Below are 20503 nucleotides of genomic sequence, written 5' to 3' on the forward strand. Positions count from 1 at the left end.
CTCGATCCTCGTATAGTCAGGACAAAATGAACTTGATGGAGCCTTTGGTCGACGTTGTGCTGCTCACAGGCGACACGTTACCATCAACCAAATCTTGAACGATGCACTTAACGACGGGGGGAAGCATGCTGCCTTCCCTGATGGCAGCATCGGTCATTAGAGTCACAACTTGAAGCGGATTGAAGTCCAGCAGCTTGCACATGGCTTCAAAGACGTCCGAGAACGCGTCGTACTGCACCACACGCCCATAGGCATCGATACTCACGAGAGTCTTGGTGGGGCACACGAAGCGGCGATCCAACACGTGCTGGACCAGAAGCTCATCTTTTAATGAGTTAGGGAATACCGTGCTGAGTGCTGCGACGGTCACTTTTCCCTCAAATTCCCCGACACACTCAATTAAGCAGCCTCCAGCATCACTGTTAACAACTTGTGTCGAGAAGTTACGGATACGGCGCACGTTAAATATCTGCTTGTATCGCTGCCATTGTTCGTAAAACTCCGCTCGACCTTTAACGTCTCCCCCGACACCAACATTCTCGTCCAATAATCGTGTTAAAAAATTCTCTTCGGAGGCTGTGAGAGCCTTAGGATGGCCGTGACGAAAGACCTTGAAGAAACCTTCGACTGACATTAGCGACCGGGCGTGGAACTGCTCTCTGGCCACAAGTAAACGCGTCTCGCGGATACTTTTCTGCACGAGACAGTCGTGGACTTGCTGACGCAGATCATTCACGTCTAACGTGAGGTTCAGGAGCAGCGAATTGTCAGTATCGCGTTGGTTCTTGTCGCGAATCTGCTTGAATGACGGTCTCCATCGCCGCTTCCTCTTTACGGAGACAAGAGCTCGAGTTTGATTTTTAACACTCTTCCCGTTGCTGTCCTGCAAACGTTGGTCTTGGCTGTCCTGGAGCTGGTTGTCGCTTGTAGGCGCATGGAGTAGACGAGATATCTCCATACCGGAGGCCACTTGGGCACTGTACCCCAGTCGCCCCGCCGAATGTAGAATGAATGTCTGGCGTTGCTTGAAACAAGATTGGATCTGGACGGCAAGGTTCTAAAACAGGTTAGGGCACCGTTCCGCTACGTAACCGCCTAATGATAACACCGTAACTGATATTGAGTCATAAATCTGTGTCATGAATCTGTGACCTTTTTATTGCAGCTCTAGACTCCTAGAACTCAATATTTAAGTGGAAGCCAAAAATCTGAAACATCGTAACCACCGTTCTATCATTCTGTATAAATACGCATTGGATCTACAGCCATGGACGCGTTTTCATCGGGCACCGCAGCCTCCAGACGTCCATGGTCGCAGACCCTGTCTAAGAAGAAACCTACAAGCCAGCTTTGTCGAAACGAGGAAACAGTAACTCTCCCCATCTTGGTTCGACGCCCCAGTCGACGCAACAACTTGTTAAGTACATTTGTCGCCTCGCACTTTGAAGAAAATGATCGAGAATCCTACAGTCGCAGTCAGCTACGTGCGATGGCGAGCTCCAAACTGTTATCCAGCAGTAACAACAACGCACGGACTCACTGCAGCACTGAACGGTTGGCACCACTGGCCCCTGCGATCTTCAAGAAGACCAGAAATCAGCAGCGTCAGACACTTCCTAAGCCACTTCAAGCTGCCATCAACGAAGTATTGGCTGTACGAAATGAGGACAAATCAGTGAGCGACAGAGGCGAAAGCCGTGACGACTGCAGTCTTTATTACGATGAGTCAGATAGGCCTGCAATATCTAAAGTCAAACGAACAAGCCCATGCAAAACTCAAATACAAAGTCGTCGACCGGAATGGAGTAGATACATCCGTCGTATCATGATGACAAAGGGTATCCAAGGCTCAACGCTGGCACGATATCGTCGTCTAGTGGGGATCGTAGCTCGGAAAAACCTGAATCAAAGTTTCGCAGACGCAGCGGAGCGTGTTGTTCAGTATCGTTTGGAGTTTAGAAGTGCCGTCATCATCCAGATGATGATTCTAAATTTTCTAACTCGACGCCGACTAGCAAAGCAATTGCTAAGACATCAAGCTGTTGCTAAAATTCAACGCGTTTGGAGGAAGATAGTTGAACTCGAGAAGCAAAGAAAACTGGCAGAAGCTCAGCGAGTAGAAAACATCGAACGATTGCAGCGCTTCGGCGCCATCCGCTCGATCCAGCGATCCTACAGAAAGTACCGACGCATTTGCCATCTGCGTGAAGAAGAGCGTCGTCAACAGGAACAGGCGAGTTTGTTACAAAAAGCCCGCCTCAAGCTTTTGCTAAGGTACCAATCCTGGAGAGAAAACTCGAAACGAGTCAAAAATATACGTCCGGAGTTGACCGATGGTGGAGGTATATCGTCGATTACTATGCGAGACGAGAGAGCTGGAATGGAGGCTAGCTGCGGCTCCAAAGAAACGGACGTGGAAGTGGCAGCAGCTTGCGTCTCAATCGTCAGGGAGGAAAATGTTACAGCTGATATTGTGGATGTTACACTTCATCGAGACAAACTCAACGTAGCTGAACAGACACTAGATGTAGTGTTCCGTAAGAATGACGAGCGCTTGAATGATCGGGAGGCCACTCTACCGGATGACGCTTTAAATGTACCACAGCAGGGTGAATCGTCAGAGAAACGCGAGGCTGTGGACACTGCTGCGTTTACTGGCAAATGTCTGATCTCCAACCAATACGAGGATAGTTCGTTTCGAAAATGTTTTTTGCTAGACATTGTCGTTGATTCCGAGTCTAAAGCTGAGCCGGAGGACGAGAATGAAAGCGATGAGAACAACCAAAGCGTGGACGAGGTACCTGCAGAAGAACCTGGATTTATTTCGTGTTCGGATGGTCGTGAGAGATCTCCTCCCCGTCATACAGACGTGACTGAAGGTGAGACAACAGATACACTGGCAGCGCTGGCAATTATTGCAGCTACAGAAATTGCGAGAACGAAAGCAGCAAAACGAATTTCTCGCTTCTTACTGCCTAAGCTGCAAGCCAGACAAGTGCAGAAGACACACGCTGTGGTTCAGATCCAGTGTCTTGCTCGCGTGTATCTAGCGAAATTGTGCATGGATCGTGTGCGTTTAGCCTTGTTGCACTCGCTTCGAGCTCAGCTACTTGCGAGTTGGCAGGTAACGAGTTCAACTGACACGGACGAAAAATTGAACGAGGTTCGTGGCCATGATCCAAAATTTGACCAAAACGACGATGAAGATGACGAACTTGACCAGGAGCTACAAGGATATCAGCCATCTACTCACGAGTTTTCTGACGAATATATTCACGTACTACCCACGTGGAATGGCCAGATTCCACCTGGTGTGCCGTTGCTACGATCTAGCGCTGGAGCCCCATTGCTTTCACTGTGGAAGTGGAGTTGGCCTGATGAAAAATGGATCAGCAACAACCAGTAGCAAAACGACTCCTTTAGTAAGCCTTAAATAAACGAATGCACGAGACGTTTCGACTTGTTGACCGTGTTCCTCGTTTATCTGTTTAAAAATGCTCTTCAACTTTTTATAAAAGGATGTGGACAAATGGTGACTGCAGCTTGTCCACATTGTTATTTCGTGTTCTTTGCAGCGTTCCATTATCCAACAAAGATCTCGCCGACATCCGTTAATTCCCTTTACTGTAGTTACAATACTTATTTCATTGATCGCCGACTAAGGGTACATGTATTCATTTTGCACACAATACATGCAAGCACCACCGCGAGGAAATCATCCCAACCCCATTCCATCAAATTTACTACTGTACTAGTTAGTACAACCGTTGAAAGCGTCGCCTGCGTACGCTGTCAGATGTCCTTGCGAACGTCACATCAGCCTACCGTACTCTCCTCTACGTCAACAGTTTGGTCGTGGAAGCTGTGTACATTTGTCGCCAAAGAAGTGTCCGCACGAGCTTTGCGAACAGTCACAATCTCAGACTGGCCAGCGCGTAATACAAAGCCTAAGTGTTTTTCGCCACGCCAGTTTTTCGCCGCGCCGTCAGTTCAGAAAATTGCGCACACCCCGCACCAGCCACGATGGAGCCGCTGGACTCCAGTCTGGAGCTTGAGCTCTCGCCCGTGCAGAAGAAGATGACCCAGCCCAAGTCACCCAATAGCGTGGACGTCTCTAAGAGCCGTCGGCTTCCCGCGGAGGTCCGGCGAGCACGTCACCGCGACCGCATGCAGCGTCAGCGTCTGGCCGAGAAGAAAAGTATCGAAGTCAAACGTGTGGAGGTCGAGCGTCTCACGCGCGAGCTAGAGCACGCCATCGAACATTTCTCTACCGAGATAGAGGCGCGAAACATTGACGAAGGACATGGCGTCGAGGTGTTGGCAAGTGTAGATGAAGAAAGCTCCCAAAATCTAGAAGACCAGGACGATCACTGGAAAGGCCAGAGCACGGCCGCCAGACTCGTACAGCAACGGTATCTAAGTCTGGTGCTCAAGCAAGGTACGATCACCGAAGAGAACCGACGACTGACCGAGAGATTCCGCGAATGGCAAAAATTCACCAAGTTATTAGGCGTGGAACACGAGCGACCACCCAAAAGCAGGGAAGAGTTGCTCGTCCCAGAGGGCGGCGTTGGCCGCTGGATCATCTTCTCTGAGGATGAACCAGTCATTTTCTACCAGCCTATTGCACGCAACACGTGTCTTGAACTCGCCTTTACCACGTACCAACGTGTGCAGGAAATGCTCCGTGGCCCCGGAGCCAGGGAATTGTACGACGAAGCGTTCGGATGGAAAGTGTACTTTTCCATGCATGAGGACAAAATGGGTAAAAACCGCATGCAACACCGGTTTACTAAGAGAATCAGCGCTATCGACGCCAATGGCGAACGCGTCACGGGGGATACGCTAGCGAAGACAACGTGGAAAATCATCAGTACGCCAGAACTGTACTCACAGATGTACCGTAGTCCCATGACGTCGAAAATGCTGCAGAATGTGGACGCACACACAAGTGTGTTGATGCGTACATTTCCTGACGCCAACGCCGTGATGCGCATGCGTTTCGTGTGTCTGGTCGTACAGGTTCAGGACTGCGTGATCGACCAGAACGGGGGAGAGAGCGACACGAGACGTCGAGTGACGATGCTGACGTCGATCCTCGACCCCGACAAGTGCTTTCCTCGAGCCAACACGCGCGTGCACGACCCACAAACCGAGTGGATGCGCGAAGGCATGAGCTACTTGTCATTCACGGAGATTGACGAAGACAACAGCGTCGAAATTGAGTATGGAGGCCTCACGAATGTGGACACTGAGACGGCCTCGTGCACGGGCTTGCCGTTCGCAACCATGAATATGGGGGAAGCACTTGTTCGCTGGGAACAACTCGTGACACCCATGCGTACATTGTCGATCACCGGAAAGTAGCTTGCTCATTCGTAAATTAATGTATCTTTTTCTCTCAGTGTACTACACGAACTGTAAACATGTCTTCGGATGCCTCTACATGTACAGTAGAGCTGCATTTTTGGTTGTGTGTTGCTTGAGTATTGAGGCCATGGCGTCCAGCGCACTCATACTCGGGATGCAAATCGTACTGTAGAAATTCGTCGACGAGAATAAGCTGCATAGCCCTGGCAACAGCTGAGCCCGGGCGGCTTTGAGTACATGTACCTTGGTCCAAGGCTTGCCGTCCATCGTCCGTTCCTCGGTTAAAATGCTTTTTACCGGTATACATGACGATTCACTGTATTGCACGCATCGCTGCGTCCGATATTGGCAAGACGATAAACGCGGATGCACCGCCAGACTACAGGTAACGTTTCGCTACCTTACTAACGTTACGTTAACGCAAATCAAAGCGGAGTGGTCGCTGGCGCCATTGAAATCTTGCTCGGCACTTTACACCATGCCGCATCGTGTCGTCCGAAAGCCCACCTACGTCATGTAGCTATCAGGACTTCGACACCACTGATGTGACACCCGTTGGCCCCTGAATCGGTCTTATATCCATCGGATATCAGAACAAAACGAGTCGCTAACGCTAGACGAGCGAAGATACCTAGCCTACACTCATGTGAGTACATCCACAGGACCAATCAAAGCTGGTCGGACTGTCGCCACTGACGTACGCAAGTGTAGCTGCGCACGAGGCGCGGACGGAACAGCCAACAGGGCGAAACAACTAACGCAAGGGTTTTCCGCAATCGCATCGCGCAAACAACGTGCCAAACGCCGGCGAGGTCAGACGCAAGCAAGCGGCAAAAACACGAACGGGCAGTGTAAAACGCTGGTGGTGGACAAGTTGTTGGGTGTCCTCGACCGTATCGGACGGTCCGATCCCTCCCACTCGAGTTTTAGTCAAAGATTCTATCCGTTCGCGCGAAAATGGACACCGACGGCAGGATGCATAGCTCTCCTGGGGAATCGGCTTCATGGAGTAGCGCTAGCAGTGTCACCGGCGATGAGCGCGCGATTTATGGACAGCAAGCGACAGCGCCGTGGCCGTTGTTCCAGAACGAGCCGCTCTTCGATGACGAGGTCAAGATAGAAAACTTTGAGATAGATAAAAAGCAACTTGATGAAGTGAAGGCAGCGCGGAGACGACAGTATCATAAGGAAGTGGTGGCACGCTCGCGACTTCGCCATAAAATGAGTACGGCCGCCATCCAGCAGCAAGAACAAGTTTTAGGTAGGAAGTTGCGCGTCCTTTTGCAGCAGACCGGACACCAAGTGACACAAAGATCGGAATCGACAGTGGTGCCTAACTACGGAGGACAGGAGCTACACCAATACGCTGAACAGGTTGCCGTACAAGAACGGATTCTGCTGGAGAACAAGGAGCTACGACGAAGAATAGAAGCCCACTCCAAACTGTACGACGCAATAGAGAAGGAATCTGCTCAGTCAAACATCGGAGAATGTGTCAAAGGGGTCGAGGACCTGCCCGAGCTGTCGACCGGCGGAACCAACTCTTGGATATATTTCGATGATGACGAAGACCCAATCTACTTCGTCCCACTAACGAAGAAAAACTGCGAAAAAGTCGTGCGTACAGTTTTCCAGCGCACACTAAACCTGTATTCAGAGTTCATGGAGCGGCGTGTGCCGATCTCCGAGCTAGAATTCTTTGGTTGGCGTGTGATGCGGCCACTGACAGTGGATCCAAACATTCTACGCTTCCAGTTTGTCAAGACCGTGCGCCTCGTGGACGACTCGATGGACGCCATTGTTAACCGCACGTGGGACGCGTTCCACGACCCGAAGAAGTTCGCGTCCATCTACAGCACACCTGTGACCACCCGCGTCATTCAAAAGGTCACTGACGACATGACCGTGCTCATTCAGAATGCCCCGGTTCAATCCGACCACAAGCGGAATATCCGCTACTTTAATATCCTTGCACGCGCGCGAGGGCTTAATACGCAAAACGAACGTGTCGTGGCGCTCCTCAAGACGATCATGAGCCCAACCGACTGCCAAGGCGTCGGCGACATCACGGCTCAACTCCACGAGATCGAGTGGATGAAGCGCGGCATCTCGTACTTGTTACTGACCGAGGAACCGACGAGGACCGACGCGCGAACGTTTCGTCTACATTACGGCTGTGACTACGAGTGTGTGAGTGAGGAGCACGCGCGGTATCTCATGGTGGAAGTGCTAAGTATCGCCTGTCGGTGGGAGCGACTGGTCTTGCCGTCGCACCGCCTCACCTTTTGAAGGTCTTTGCAACCGTAGCGATAAAATCCTCAACTATTAATGGCGACAAGGGCGCTGAGTCAGCTCGTTTAAAAGGCGCTCAATCGTCAAGTTGATGTGTCCTCCAAGCCAGACCAGAAAGCGAAAGTAGCCACGTTTTTGACCGTTCCAGTGACAGCGAACCGGACGCTCTGTGGCACACACGCTACGTAATAGCATACAGTATCCGATAGCTTTTTACAAGCTTGCTTACTTCACGCACTCAGATCATGTCCGTACGGCCGACGACGGCGCCGTTGCGTATCGGCCACGGCGCACGGCCGTTGGCCAGTGAGAGCCACTGGCTGCTGTCCACGGCGGGGAAATGGACCGAAGAGGACGAGAAGGAATGGAAGCGTCAACAACATCGAGAGAAAATGGTCTTCTTCAGACGCAAGAAGAAGGAACAGCAAGCAGAGCTGCGCAACCTGCATCAGCAGCTCGAACAGCGTCTACAACAGCATTTGGCCATGCAGCGCCGTGCCGCGGCGCGCGCGACCAGAGATCAACGACCTGGTCAAGCTGAAGAGAAGCGCTCCGCTGTAGTTCACTTAATAGCGGAGACGGAAGCGCTTAAGATCGAGAACACCGCGCTGCGAGATCGCATCGACAGACACAAGACGCTGCAAGAGAGCGTCGTCGAAGCTGGCGACGGGCTCGAGTCGGCCGCCACTGAACCGACCAGTAGCATCAGTAGTCGAGATGGGAGCAATTCGGGAAGCTCGCTGTCTTCCGGCTCATCGTCCTTATCGCACATGGCTTCACTGCAGCGCGGCTGGCGCGTGCACTTTTCAGGCGGCGAGCCGTCGTTCCACTTCCATCCTTTCTCAAAAGAGCAACTGGACGCTGTTCGTCAAGGTTACGACGCAAAGTTCACGGTGTCTCCGCCTATGGAACTTGTTGGCAACATGTTCGGGTGGGACGTCGAACGTGCGCCACTGGTGCAACACCCGAGTCTGAACGTATTGATCGCGAGGGTTCGATACACACGACGTATTCATTGTGCTGGAGGATCGGCGCATGCCACGATGGACAAACTAGACTCCGACTCGTGGCCAGTGCTGACGACTCCAGAGCTGTGGCAGCGTATCCACAACAACGTTGGTACGTCTCAGGTTCTGCAAGCGGTTGACGAGGACACGTACGTCATCGCGCGGAATACTCTGAATCCCACACTCGGTGTCCATGTCCGATACCTCAACTTAGTAAGTCGGCGACGGATCCAGCTACCAGACGGACGCCGGTCCGTCAACTACGCGATGGCCGTCGTGACCTCTGATGCCAACAAACGTAGTCGCGAGGCAGAGCCAGAAGCAGAACGACGTCGTGTACACTGGGTCAATGAAGGTGGAGCGTACATGACGCTTACACAGATCGACAGAGACACCCTCGAGGTGGTGTACGACCACTGTTCCGGCTGTATGAATGAACAGCACGCGCAGTACTGCGTCGTGGACTGGGGCCACATCGTTATTCGTTGGGAACAGCTAGTGACTCCGTCTCGAACGCTCGCCTTTTGACGTTCAATGGCTGCGTGTACGATAAAAAACTGAAGGTCATAGAGCATACAACGTGACCGAATAAATGAAAAGAACTGCTCCCTACTGTGCTGTTACCAACTTAACAGTCTTGTCGGAGAGACGTACTGCTAAATTCCTACTGGGAATTGGATCCAATCGACGTAAAGCTCTCTACCGTGCATCTCGCTCAGACCCTCTGCCCTCTGGTCAAAGACGACGTCAATCGTCGACGCATCCACTTCAGTAACTGTCATGTAGGTGCCGGCCACCCTGGAGGACCCATTGCACGTCCTTCTGTTCTCCTTCCGCTTGTCTGTTGCGTAAGTTCGCAGCCGAGTCGGCGATAGTCATGATGTACTTGTCCACACGTTTACCATCCGATCGCCGTTCTCGTGAGTGTCGTGCGGCAACAAGGTACCGTAGATGAACGTCACCCGGTATGTTACCAACCATAACCACAGCATTCTCGTCGAAGCTCTTAAGTAGTTGATTCCAATCTGAGAAATGCCCCAGCTTCGTGGCGTCACTAGTACTGGCCAGATATTCTTGTCGAGGTGGGGTAAGATCCTGTGCGCTTTGTCGAGAGGGCAACGCAACCGTCTCGTGAATCGAGCGTGGGCCACGAAGAAAGTTCTCGCTTCATTTCGAACGAGAGGTGCGTAGTCCACTGTCCAACCGAGAATCTTCCCGACGGTAGCGGTACAGGGATGACGCTCGGCATACGTGACGTCATTGTCCTTGAAGACGTTGTCGAACTCCTCCCGAGTGAACGGACTGAAGTAGAAGCATGGCGCGCCGTTCGCGAGTTGTACGCGCCATCCGTCGCCGTCTCTTTGAACGAGATCTAAAGATTCTTCCGTATGGAGCTGGCCCAGAAACTCTTGCACCTCGCGCTCTACTTGCGCTTGAGCCTTGACTTTCTTCTCAATAGCTTCTCTCAGAGCCACGTTCTCACTCATCAGAGCTGCGCGCTCGACGGTCACGTGACGATACGCCTCAGCAGCGGAGCGAATCGTGACGTTGTTGAGCGCTATGCGAGCTTGCAGCACGTGACGCTGTAGCTCCTTCTCCAGACGTCGACGCTCGTCGACCATGTTGATCTTTTTCTCCTTCTTTTGCTTCCGCCACTTGACCATCCGTCGACGTTGTTGTTCGCGTCGTATCTGCTCCCGCATAGCAGACTGACGAGCCTTCGACTCTGTGTGGTGCGTGTCATTTTCCTTCGCATAGCATGTGCGCTGGACGCTTGAGGGACGTGAGGACAAGGCAGCGGAGACCATGACTGGCTGACGACGGAATAACTTGGAATGACGTGAATGTGTCGCTTACAGGCAAAGAGGACGACAGCCGGTTGAGCACATCAGAGTCTGCGATCACGTGGTCGTGTCGTAATTCAATGTCAGCTGAGGTGAATACGGTATCGCAAGTTATTATATCTGAACGCTGCGTCCTATTATATACCGCGTCCTTGCAATCTGTGCTGTTGGTATTCGTATAAGCAGCGAATGTTGCGGTACTTATAGCTGGTTCGAGCGTACTCTATAATACATTGTCTATTACTGATGTTTTCGCTTCCCAAAACACCATTCAAGACGTGGAGATCTTCTCCAGATTTGTTTGGGGCGGGTCATCTTGTGTCTTTACCTTCTCCTTAAAAATGCAGCATCTCGCTCACTACTGTGCGCCATGGAAACTATGAAATCATGAGCTACTCAAGACGGGTAAGCTGCTATAACTGCATTCAAGTGGCGCGTTATGGTAGGTCACGAGTGATAAATTTACTTTCGGTACCTTCAGATTGCAGAGACCACAGTCAAATTCTATTGACGTGCTTGACGAAGAGACTTATGGGTTCAACGCGACAAGTAGGCAATACGTTCTCAAGGGAGAAGCCAGGACCTAGATACTACGAACTAAGGTACTTACAGCAGCCTTAACTGATACTTAAGTAAGTGACTGTATTAAACTTGATGCGTGAACAAACATCACTGAATTTTTCACTCGTGACTTGAGTGATTCGTGATCTCACACTTGACATGCTCCAGCAAACGAAGCTGCTTAGGAAAAGGAGAGGAATAAGCAATGATGACTCCAAGCTGACCCGACATAGATGCGATGGAAAATAGCGAACCACGTTAAAACAAATCTGGACGCAACATGTGGAGACATGAAGATCGTAGCTAAGATGGGACGCTGGGGATTTCGTTTGGATTCCAAGTTCTAGATTCCTTTACAGAGTGATAAATTCCTTGACAAGCTCAATACTGCAACGCGTGTAATTAACTACCCAAAGGATGCCATACAAGGGTACTGTTGACTCGAAAATCGCATCTATTAATAATACTGTGATTACGATTCCACCACGTGATCCCAGACGTTGATGTGCTCACCTGTTAGCTCTCCACTCTTGCAACCGAAAAAAAACTCACGTCATTCCGAGTTATTCCCCGAGACCAGGAATGGTGTCTTCTACCTTGTCAAGCATCGAGGAATCGCCTTTCCCGAAGAAGAATAACACCAAGCAAGAGAACTGCAAGTCCACACCGATGGAGCTGTTCGAGTCGGCCATGCGGGAGGAAATGCGACGCGAACAACAACGTCGGCGGATGATCAAGTGGCGGAAGCAGAAGAAGGATAAAAAGACCAACATGGTCGACGAGCGTCGACGTCTGGAGAAGGAACTACAGCGTCACGTGCTGCAAGCTCGCATAGCGCTCAACAACGCCACGATTCGCTCCGCTGCTGAGGCGTATCGTCACGTGACCGTCGAGCGCGCAGCTCTGATGAGTGAGAACGTGGCTCTGCGAGAAGCTATCGAGAAGAAAATCACGGTTCAAGAGCATGTGGGGCGTGAGTCGCAAGAGTTTCTGGACCAGCTCCATACGGAAGAATCTTCAGATCTCGCTCAAAGCGGCGGTGATGGAAGGCGCGTACAACTCGCGAACGGTGCGCCATCCTTCTACTTCAGTCCGTTCACTCGAGAGGAGTTCGACAACGTCTTCAAGGACAACGTCGTCACGTATGCCGAGCGTCATCCCTGTACCGCTACCGTCGGGAAGATTCTCGGCTGGACAGTGGACTACGCTCCTCTCGTTCGCAATAAAGCAGGGACATTCTTTGTAGCCCACGCGCGATTCACGAGACGACTACGCTGCAATCTGGACGATTCGTATCGTATCTTACTGAATCTTGAAAAGAATGTCTGGCCAGAGCTAGTGACGCCTCGAAGTTGGGGCTGTTCTCAGACCGGAAGTAATTGGTATCAACCACTTCAGAGCTTCGACGAGAAGGCTCTGGTTATGGTTGGTAACATCCCGGGTGACGTTCATCTACGGTACCTTGTTGCCGCACGACACTCACGAGAACGGCGATCGGATGGTAAACGTGTGGACAAGTACATCATGACTATCGCCGAATCGGCTGCGAGCTTACGCAACAGACAAGCGGAAGGAGAACAGAAGAACATGCGATGGGTTCTTCAGGGTGGCACCTACGTCACAATTACGGAAGTGGACGAGTCTACTATCGGCGTCGTGTTTGACCAATGGGCAGAGTGTCTGAGCGAGATGCACGGTAGAGAGCTTTACGTCGATTGGATCCAATTCCCCAGTAAGAATAGGGCAGTATTGATGCTCGCTTTGTTAACTAAACCCGAATGTTTGAATGGTTGTCGCGCTCACCTTCGACCACGCACTCTCTCACCACATCAATGCAGTAAGTATAATCACTTTACAAGGCTCGGCGTGTCCTTCTCCTAAGCGATTTAATGCATGCATCACTTTTTTGATAATAGAGTAGCCTCTTCCACTGATCGCTTCAGTAGTGTAGCTGACGACTTGAAAATACAACACAAGGTGGCTTTGCCGGGAGTGGTTGGGAGATAGAACTCGTTTACGGCCCATTCAGCGATTGCCTTGCAGGACATAGTACGAGAGAGTGACCACCTTCTCGGCCCAGTTATTATAAGGCGTAGCCGCCTCGTAGGATTTCGGGGCATGGCGGATTTGGTAGCTATTAAGTAACGACGGGATGTGAAGGTCCGTTAAACTACATGCACATAGTATGCATGTATTACTGTAGTGGGTGGCGGCTTGAAAGCCCAACCACGACCACACTATACAGTCGAGAGTGACGAGCAAGCTGGACAACCAGCATGTGGTTGCAGTCAGCCACCAGCGTGCCAGGTTGTTGCAGTTTACAACTGCAAGCTGCAGCTCGTCATCTCAAGCTGGTGAAGGTTCTAGTTAGGGAGTCCTTGCTAGAGGCTGGGCTATCACTGGGACGCTGGTGATAGCTATGTAGAGCTTTGGATTGCATGCATGATTCTATCTCACTTTACATTTTACCAAGACACAAGCAATACAATCGGCTATACTTTAAGGAAGTGCCAGCTTCCTCCGACCGTCTTGTATTCACTACTGCGACCTACTACAAAGAATTCTTTAGCAGTGCTAAGGTCAAGATGACGATATCGACAAGGAGTACTTCGACGACACCAGGGACTTCAACAACGACGCAAAGTCCATCGGGTAACGACTCGTCTACGGCTCCGGTGGCACTGTTTATGCCGCTGGCTGCTCCCCAACTGAGGAGCACGTCTCATGCTGCTCTGGTACAGTGGCGGAAACTTCGCCGCGAGTACGAAGACGAAGTAACGATGAGATGCAAGAACGACGCTGAAAAATGGCTGAGGTGCTGGTCAGCGTCAAGAAGTCCTTCAATAAGCGACTTCTTGAAGTTTGGTGCGAATTTGACTGGGAGGTGGACTTGGACACGGTTACCGACGAGTTCATTATCACCAAGGTGGACGAAATCATATCGTCCGTCAAAAACAATATGTTGCTACTCTGTTCAAAGAAAATGTAAAAATGGATTTGACAGAAAGCGATGTCAGGGAGCGGGTGATGCAGTTTTTTGCGAAGAGCCGCGAGTTCATCGAGGAACAGGGCTAACAGGAATTCTTCACAGGCAACGAGGGAAAGCGGTTAAAGTGCAAGCTGCTCGTCGAATCTCTCGAGCCCCGCAGTCTCCGCGAGGAGATTACTACTACCATCAAATACCAAGCAAGGATTGCCAAGGAGAGTGAAAAAGAGCTTTTTAAACTCATCCTGGACAAGGCCTTTGAGCAAGACCGGGACTTCCAACGCCGAAAGCGCTCTCGTTCTTCAACTCAATTTGAGCGAACAAAGAAAACCAACGGAACCAAAGGGCATACCGAGCCAAGGGCGAAGTACCATAGAGTTGAGCGTGGTGGTAAGAAGGCTGGTGGCGGTGACGCTAAGCATGGACAGCATAAAAACGGCAAAGGCACGGGTTCTAGTCCACCAACCGGAGGCTGCTTGCACTGCAAGGGTGATCACTGGCTGGTACACTGTCCGGATGCATCTGCAGACATGAAGAAAGAGCTACTGAAGAAGATGCACGACCGCCGTGATCGCAATAAGGTCCCGAAAAGGGCCGAAAGCGATGTCTGAAGGTTAAAGCGCATTAAGGATTGCCTATTACGACACGACAAAACAATTGTTGCTGAAGGAAGGTTGTCCATGCCCTACTGCGCTGACACCGGGGCGGAAAGGAGCATAATCAGTGCTCAAAAATTGCAAGAACTGGAGAAGCTGGGTGGTACTGTGAGAAAGACTATACTACCTCGCCCGATTTTCTTTGAGACTGTTGGCAAGTTTCAGATTGTGACGAAACACTCTGTACCCTTGCATGTGATGCTTTATACTGCCGCTGGACCAGTAAGACCTGTGAAGCCCTATGAAGTGCTGGTGATTGAGTCTGACGAGGATGAATTCATTTTGGGTGAGGACATTTTGAAGGACCTCGGTATCAGTATAGACAGGCAGTTGGAGCAACTGGCGGAAAGGAGTGCGATGGACGATGACGATCCAATTCCTTTTGAAGATGATGTCCTGTTTGAAGTTGTTCCGGACGATGACGTTCGGCGAGCAGTGGAGAATATGGTCGCGAAGGCCATCGATAATGGATTTCCGTTGGAGAAGGTGGACAGATTGCGAACGATTGTGTACATGTTCGATGTTCGGAGGTTGAAATTGGGTCCAGATCCCCCGGCTAAGGTCCCTCCACTAGAGCTACGCTTACGAAAGGGAGCAAAACCTTTTCGATGTAAGCCGAGACAATATCCGCCGCACCTTCGCAAATTCTTGCAGGAATTCAACGACGAGCTAGTTAAGCTTGGTTGGGTGTATGAAAACGCACCAAGTCGGTGGGCATGCCCGGCGCTGCCTGGTAAGAAGCCAGGCAAGGACGAATACCGTCAAACCAGCGACTACCGGCCAGCCAATGCTGAAACCGAGCCAATCGCTGGCGTCATGCCTATTCTACATGTTATTACTGAGCATGTTCGCAACATGGAGTACTTTGGACTTTTTGACTTTATAAAAGGCTTTTGGCAGTTGCCATTAGCCAAAGCATGTCAAGAAATCTTAAGCTACATGACTGATGCAAAAGTATTTACGCCAACCAGAGTTCCTCACGGCTGTAGTGATGCAGCACTTCATTTTCAGATGACTATGGAGAAGTGCTTCGAGAAATTACTACATAAGCACTTGCTTATCTGGATTGATGATCTCCTGCTTTATGCAGGTGACGTGGTTACTTATCTGGACAAACTAGAAGAGCTTTTCAGTTTGATGCATGAATTTGGTCTGAAGCTTAGTGCAGCGAAGTCAAGTCTCTTTCAGCGCTCTGTGAAGTGGTGCGGAAAGATAATTGACGGTGAAGGCGTACGACACGATCCGGAACGCATCGCTGCACTACGTGAGATGCCACTGCCCACCACCGCCGGAGAATTGCAACAATTTCTCTGTGCCTGTAACTGGATGAGAGATAGTCTGATTAGCTATGTGGGCCATGTTAGAACTCTCCAGAAGCGGCTCGATGAAACTCTGAAAGGTGGAAAACGGACAAAACGAGCTGCCGTCCGGCTACCAGTGACCCTCAACGATGCGGAAAAAAGCTGCTTTTGATCAAGTAAAGGACTGTTTGGCCTCTGCGGCTAAGTTGGCTCACCCCAGTGCCGATGGTCAGCTTTCAGTGTTCACTGACGCCTCGGACACGGCCTGGAGCGTGATTGTGACCGACGTGCATGATTGGGAGACCGGGAAACCTGTTAACGAACAGCGTCACCAACTCTTACACTGTCTGAGTGGGACTTTCTCGGGATCGCAAGCAAATTGGAGTGTGATCGAAAAAGAAGCATTTGCAATTGTGGCAACTGCCGTACCTGCTTCTCCGACCAGCGGGATTTCGATTATACTGCGACCACAAGAATCTGATTCACGTTTTCGCCCCTGATGCTACGGTAAAAAAACATATTCGAGGGAAACTATTGCGGTGGGCTATGAAGCTCGGTGAGTTCAGATACGAAATCCATCACATTGCTGGCGAAGATAACGTTTGGGCTGACATGGTTTCAAGGTGGGCTCGAATGCCAACTACGACTCGTGTAAAGAGAGTGAGTACTCGCCGGCAGCAACAGAACGAGCGTTTAATACTTCGGCCACTTGATGATACCGGTTTCGTGTGGCCTACCTTAGAGGCTATTGAGAGTGCACAACGGCGGTTTGGGACGACTGCAGAAGGTACTGACCTCAACGACGATGCCGATAGCATCTGGCACAAGGATGAGAGACTATGGATACCAGTCAACGCTACTGATCTGCGTCGACGCTTGTGCATCATCGCACACTGCGGCCCGCAGGGACACAGAGGTCGAGACGCAATGATGGCACATATCGGCCGACTCTTCCACGTACCGCAACGTCGTCAGTGTGTTGAGAGATTCTTGGCAAGCTGCCTCCTCTGCCATTACGTGAAGGGAGGGAAGGTAGTGCCGAGGCCCTGGAGTGAAACATACCGCTGCAATGAAAGAAACCAAGCGTTGCACTGGGATTTTCTGTATTTAGGGGAAGCTTATGATGACATGCAGTATCTATTGGTACTAAAAGATGACGCTATGAACTCGTGAAGTGTGAAACCCCTACAAGTACGATTGCTGCTGATGCAATCATGGATTGGCACAGTAGATTTGGGATCCCTCGCGACTGGATCAGCGACCATGGTACACACTTCAAGAACGAAGTGATCGAGGAGCTGTGTACCAGACTAAAGTGCAAGCAGATTTTTTCGCCTACTTACAGCCCATGGATCAGCGGGTCAGTGGAACGAGTGAACAGAGGTATTCTTCAAGTTTTACGAGCTCTCATCCTGGACTACAAGCTCAACCATAGACTGGCCAAGATTAATATCTATCGTGCAAGCTAGCCTAAATCATACGGCCGTGCCGTCACTGGCAGGCAAGACGCCTGGTGAATTGCTTACCGGCTTGGAGCCCCCATCACCACTACAAGCGGTATACCTGGGACCAGAGGTAGATCCCAGTGTACAGTTAACTCGAACCTCAGCCGAGATCGAGTCGAGCCTGAATGAACTAAGAGTTAGTATTCGGGAGATGCACAAGGCAGTTGAAGACGCCCGTCTCAAGCAGACTTTACTGAACAAGAAAAAGGAGCGAGGTGATAACATCATCAACTTCAACGTAGGTGACTATGTACTGCGTTCTCGTGTGGACGAGAAAGGCCAGATCAAACTGCTCGTTACATGGATCGGCCCATACGCAGTTACTGCAGCTCTACCCTACAATGTGTTCAAGGTGAAGCACCTTGTATCAGGCTCGGAACTTGATGTGCACGCCTCGAGGCTCAAGTTTTTCCGCCGATAAGGATTTGGAGGTGACCGAAGAGCTTTTGGAGCACGTGGCCGCTCAGGGCATCATCCTTCGTGTGCGTGAGCTACGTCGACACCGCTGGAACGACCGGAGCCGGTCTTACGAAATCCTAGTTGGGTGGCATGGGCTAGAGACAATGAGGACTCGTGGGAGCCTCTAGTATCACTGCACAAGGACGTGAGTACGTTAGTGCAAGGATATGTTGCTACAGCCAAAGACTCAAAGCTTGAGCGCCACCTCAAAGCACTAGAAGCGCCAAAAAAGCGGCGCTAAAGCTTTACGTGTATACCTGTATACCCCTCAGTATAACGACTATACTTTCACTGAATTGAGGTTTATCCTTGGTATTGTGGTTGTTTTGGTCATTTTCTGTTGGATTTGCATGGCAAGGAAGACTTCAACTGCAATATGTTGAAGTTGGTCACATAAAGCAGACCGCGTGATTAGTCATATGATTAGTCACATGGTTATTCATGATGAGACAGCGTATTACCGAGCGGTAATTGGTCTGTAATAAAATGATTTTAAGCACAATTTGCCCGAGTGGTCAGGTTGGGCTTGAAAGGGGACTGTAGTGGGTGGCGGCTTGAAAGCCCAACCACGACCACACTATACAGTCGAGAGTGACGAGCAAGCTGGACAACCAGCATGTGGTTGCAGTCAGCCACCAGCGTGCCAGGTTGTTGCAGTTTACAGCTGCAAGTTGCAGCTCGTCATCTCAAGCTGGTGAAGGTTCTAGTTGGGGAGTCCTTGCTAGAGGCTAGGCTATCACTGGGACGCTGGTGATAGCTATGTAGAGCTTTGGATTGCATGCATGGTTCTATCTCACTTAACATTTTACCAAGACACAAGCAATATAATCGGCTATACTTTAGGGAAGTGCCAGCTTCCTCCGACCGTCTTGTATTCACTACTGCGACCTACTACATGTACGTTGCCATTGGGGTTGTGCGGATGGATGCAGCTCACAGAGTCTATAGGCATCGAGTCAATGGCGCACTCTTCGAACACTTTATCGACGCGAGTGTAGCAGTCATTCACTTCTTGGAGATACACTTCATACAACGTGGCATCGGACGACTTCAGTCGTAGCCACTTGATGTCGTTGAATCGATCCACAATACCTGTACTAAGCTGAAGAGTGTTCAAGGAGCTCGGACATTCGCGTAGTCCGATCCCCATGTTCTCGATATATGTATTTTGCGAGCTGACGATCTGTAGAAGTCGCTTGTGCTCTGCTTCCACTCGGATCCGCTGCTCGCGTTGCTGAGCCGCGACTTGCTTCCAGAAGGATTCAGAGAGCACCACGTCCGCCCGCGCTGTAGTCTGCGTCCCCTTGTTCGCAGCGATAAGCTCTCGTAGCTGCAGTGAGAGCTCACCCACCTTTTGGTCCAGGTCAAAGCTTGATCCAATTTGCACACTTCCAGCACGTGCTAGAGACATGGGCGGAGTACGTGTTCACTTGGCTTACCAGTAAATGTATTTGCAATACACCACTTCAACATCGTTCAGTATTTGCATTCATTGTACCTGGCATAACATGAATTGTGATACACGATGCAAGTTTTCTTGGGATGTTCTTTCCTACAATGAGCAAACGCTGCAGCTACTTTTATACTGCTGTCAATAATAAGTCAACATCTAGCGCTTCACTAAAAATGAAATACATGGACGTTTATTGCATTTACTCAGCACTCGGACGCAAGAAAAATGTCCGTTCTCGGCGAGAACGGACACAGAGCTTCTCGCTTTGAGCAACGGTTGTGTCGATGATGGCGACACTTGACGGCTATTCGCTCTCCGAAGTTTTATATTCAAGTGACAGTAACGGAGTGGTATGTGGACCACATTTTAACTTGACAAAGTTTACGACGTGAATAAAGTTTGGGCAAACGTTTTTCACGTTTATAGTTTTTGTAAAACGTTAACAGCTCTACTTGTCAGCGCTAACTATCATCAGGATTCAAATTTTTATAGGCAGTAAGCTCGGACAACTCGTCCAGTTTTTCATCAGCTGCTGTCATGACTTTTTTTGTTTCGCCAGACTGTCAACTTTCTTGAGAAGACTGCGTCTTAAATAACCTATCAACAAGCGCCTAAGTCGTCATCTGCTGCACACTGTCTGCAAAAGAGAACCCTATTTTCTCTTCATCCATCTCGGAGACCTTGTTGCCTCTCAGGAACCTCGACGGATCGTTAATACTTTGGTCAGCGCCAACGCCAAACGATACTGCACCAGTTGTCGCTACGTCATTACTAGCATCTGCAGCAACTGGATAGTGATGGACAGAGAGGGCCGAGGCAGCGGCCACTAAACGACCAATGTATCTAATGCATATTTCTAAGGCTACCTCAAAAGCCTTGTGGACGATCGGAGTAACACTGCGCTGGATCGAACAATGGGATGGCTACGAAGATGTTTCTTGCGAAGTGAGGATTGAGGGTCCATGGCTTTTAAATATTCAAAGAATGTGATTATTTGAAGAAAAAAATTCGAAGTATCTTTTCTGGTGCTACGAATTTGCTTATGCACTAACCACCGTGTATGTAGACC

At 50.3% G+C, this 20503-nt stretch overlaps 7 protein-coding genes across 7 annotated transcripts; 5 read left to right on the forward strand and 2 right to left on the reverse strand.

Annotated features, from left to right (window-relative positions):
• Positions 1-162: 162 nt before the first annotated feature.
• On the reverse strand, positions 163-1050 carry PITG_11498 (uncharacterized protein; the record flags this gene model as incomplete). The annotated part of the gene is made up of 2 exons (XM_002901022.1): positions 163-193; positions 234-1050. 2 exons carry the CDS (start codon positions 956-958, stop codon positions 163-165), a joined length of 756 nt encoding a protein of 251 aa, XP_002901068.1.
• Positions 1051-1489: 439 nt separating this feature from the next.
• On the forward strand, positions 1490-2208 carry PITG_11499 (uncharacterized protein; the record flags this gene model as incomplete). The annotated part of the gene is made up of 2 exons (XM_002901023.1): positions 1490-2116; positions 2179-2208. 2 exons carry the CDS (start codon positions 1490-1492, stop codon positions 2206-2208), a joined length of 657 nt encoding a protein of 218 aa, XP_002901069.1.
• Positions 2209-2380: 172 nt separating this feature from the next.
• Positions 2381-3406, forward strand: PITG_11500 (uncharacterized protein; the record flags this gene model as incomplete). Its single annotated transcript, XM_002901024.1, has 1 exon — positions 2381-3406. One exon carries the CDS (start codon positions 2381-2383, stop codon positions 3404-3406), a length of 1026 nt encoding a protein of 341 aa, XP_002901070.1.
• A 617-nt stretch (positions 3407-4023) lies between these two features.
• PITG_11501 (uncharacterized protein) lies at positions 4024-5367 on the forward strand (the record flags this gene model as incomplete). The annotated part of the gene is made up of 3 exons (XM_002901025.1): positions 4024-4221; positions 4363-4512; positions 4564-5367. The coding sequence occupies 3 exons, from the start codon at positions 4024-4026 to the stop codon at positions 5365-5367; spliced, it is 1152 nt and encodes a 383-aa protein (XP_002901071.1).
• Positions 5368-7083: 1716 nt separating this feature from the next.
• On the forward strand, positions 7084-7659 carry PITG_11502 (uncharacterized protein; the record flags this gene model as incomplete). Its single annotated transcript, XM_002901026.1, has 1 exon — positions 7084-7659. The coding sequence occupies one exon, from the start codon at positions 7084-7086 to the stop codon at positions 7657-7659; it is 576 nt and encodes a 191-aa protein (XP_002901072.1).
• Positions 7660-7907: 248 nt separating this feature from the next.
• PITG_11503 (uncharacterized protein) lies at positions 7908-9197 on the forward strand (the record flags this gene model as incomplete). The annotated part of the gene is made up of 1 exon (XM_002901027.1): positions 7908-9197. The coding sequence occupies one exon, from the start codon at positions 7908-7910 to the stop codon at positions 9195-9197; it is 1290 nt and encodes a 429-aa protein (XP_002901073.1).
• A 250-nt stretch (positions 9198-9447) lies between these two features.
• Positions 9448-10490, reverse strand: PITG_11504 (cleavage induced hypothetical protein; the record flags this gene model as incomplete). Its single annotated transcript, XM_002901028.1, has 1 exon — positions 9448-10490. The coding sequence occupies one exon, from the start codon at positions 10475-10477 to the stop codon at positions 9545-9547; it is 933 nt and encodes a 310-aa protein (XP_002901074.1).
• Positions 10491-20503: the final 10013 nt, after the last annotated feature.

The sequence above is a fragment of the Phytophthora infestans genome, genomic scaffold (genome assembly GCF_000142945.1).
Source record: "Phytophthora infestans T30-4 supercont1.23 genomic scaffold, whole genome shotgun sequence".
Classification (NCBI taxonomy): Eukaryota; Oomycota; class Peronosporomycetes; order Peronosporales; family Peronosporaceae; genus Phytophthora; species Phytophthora infestans.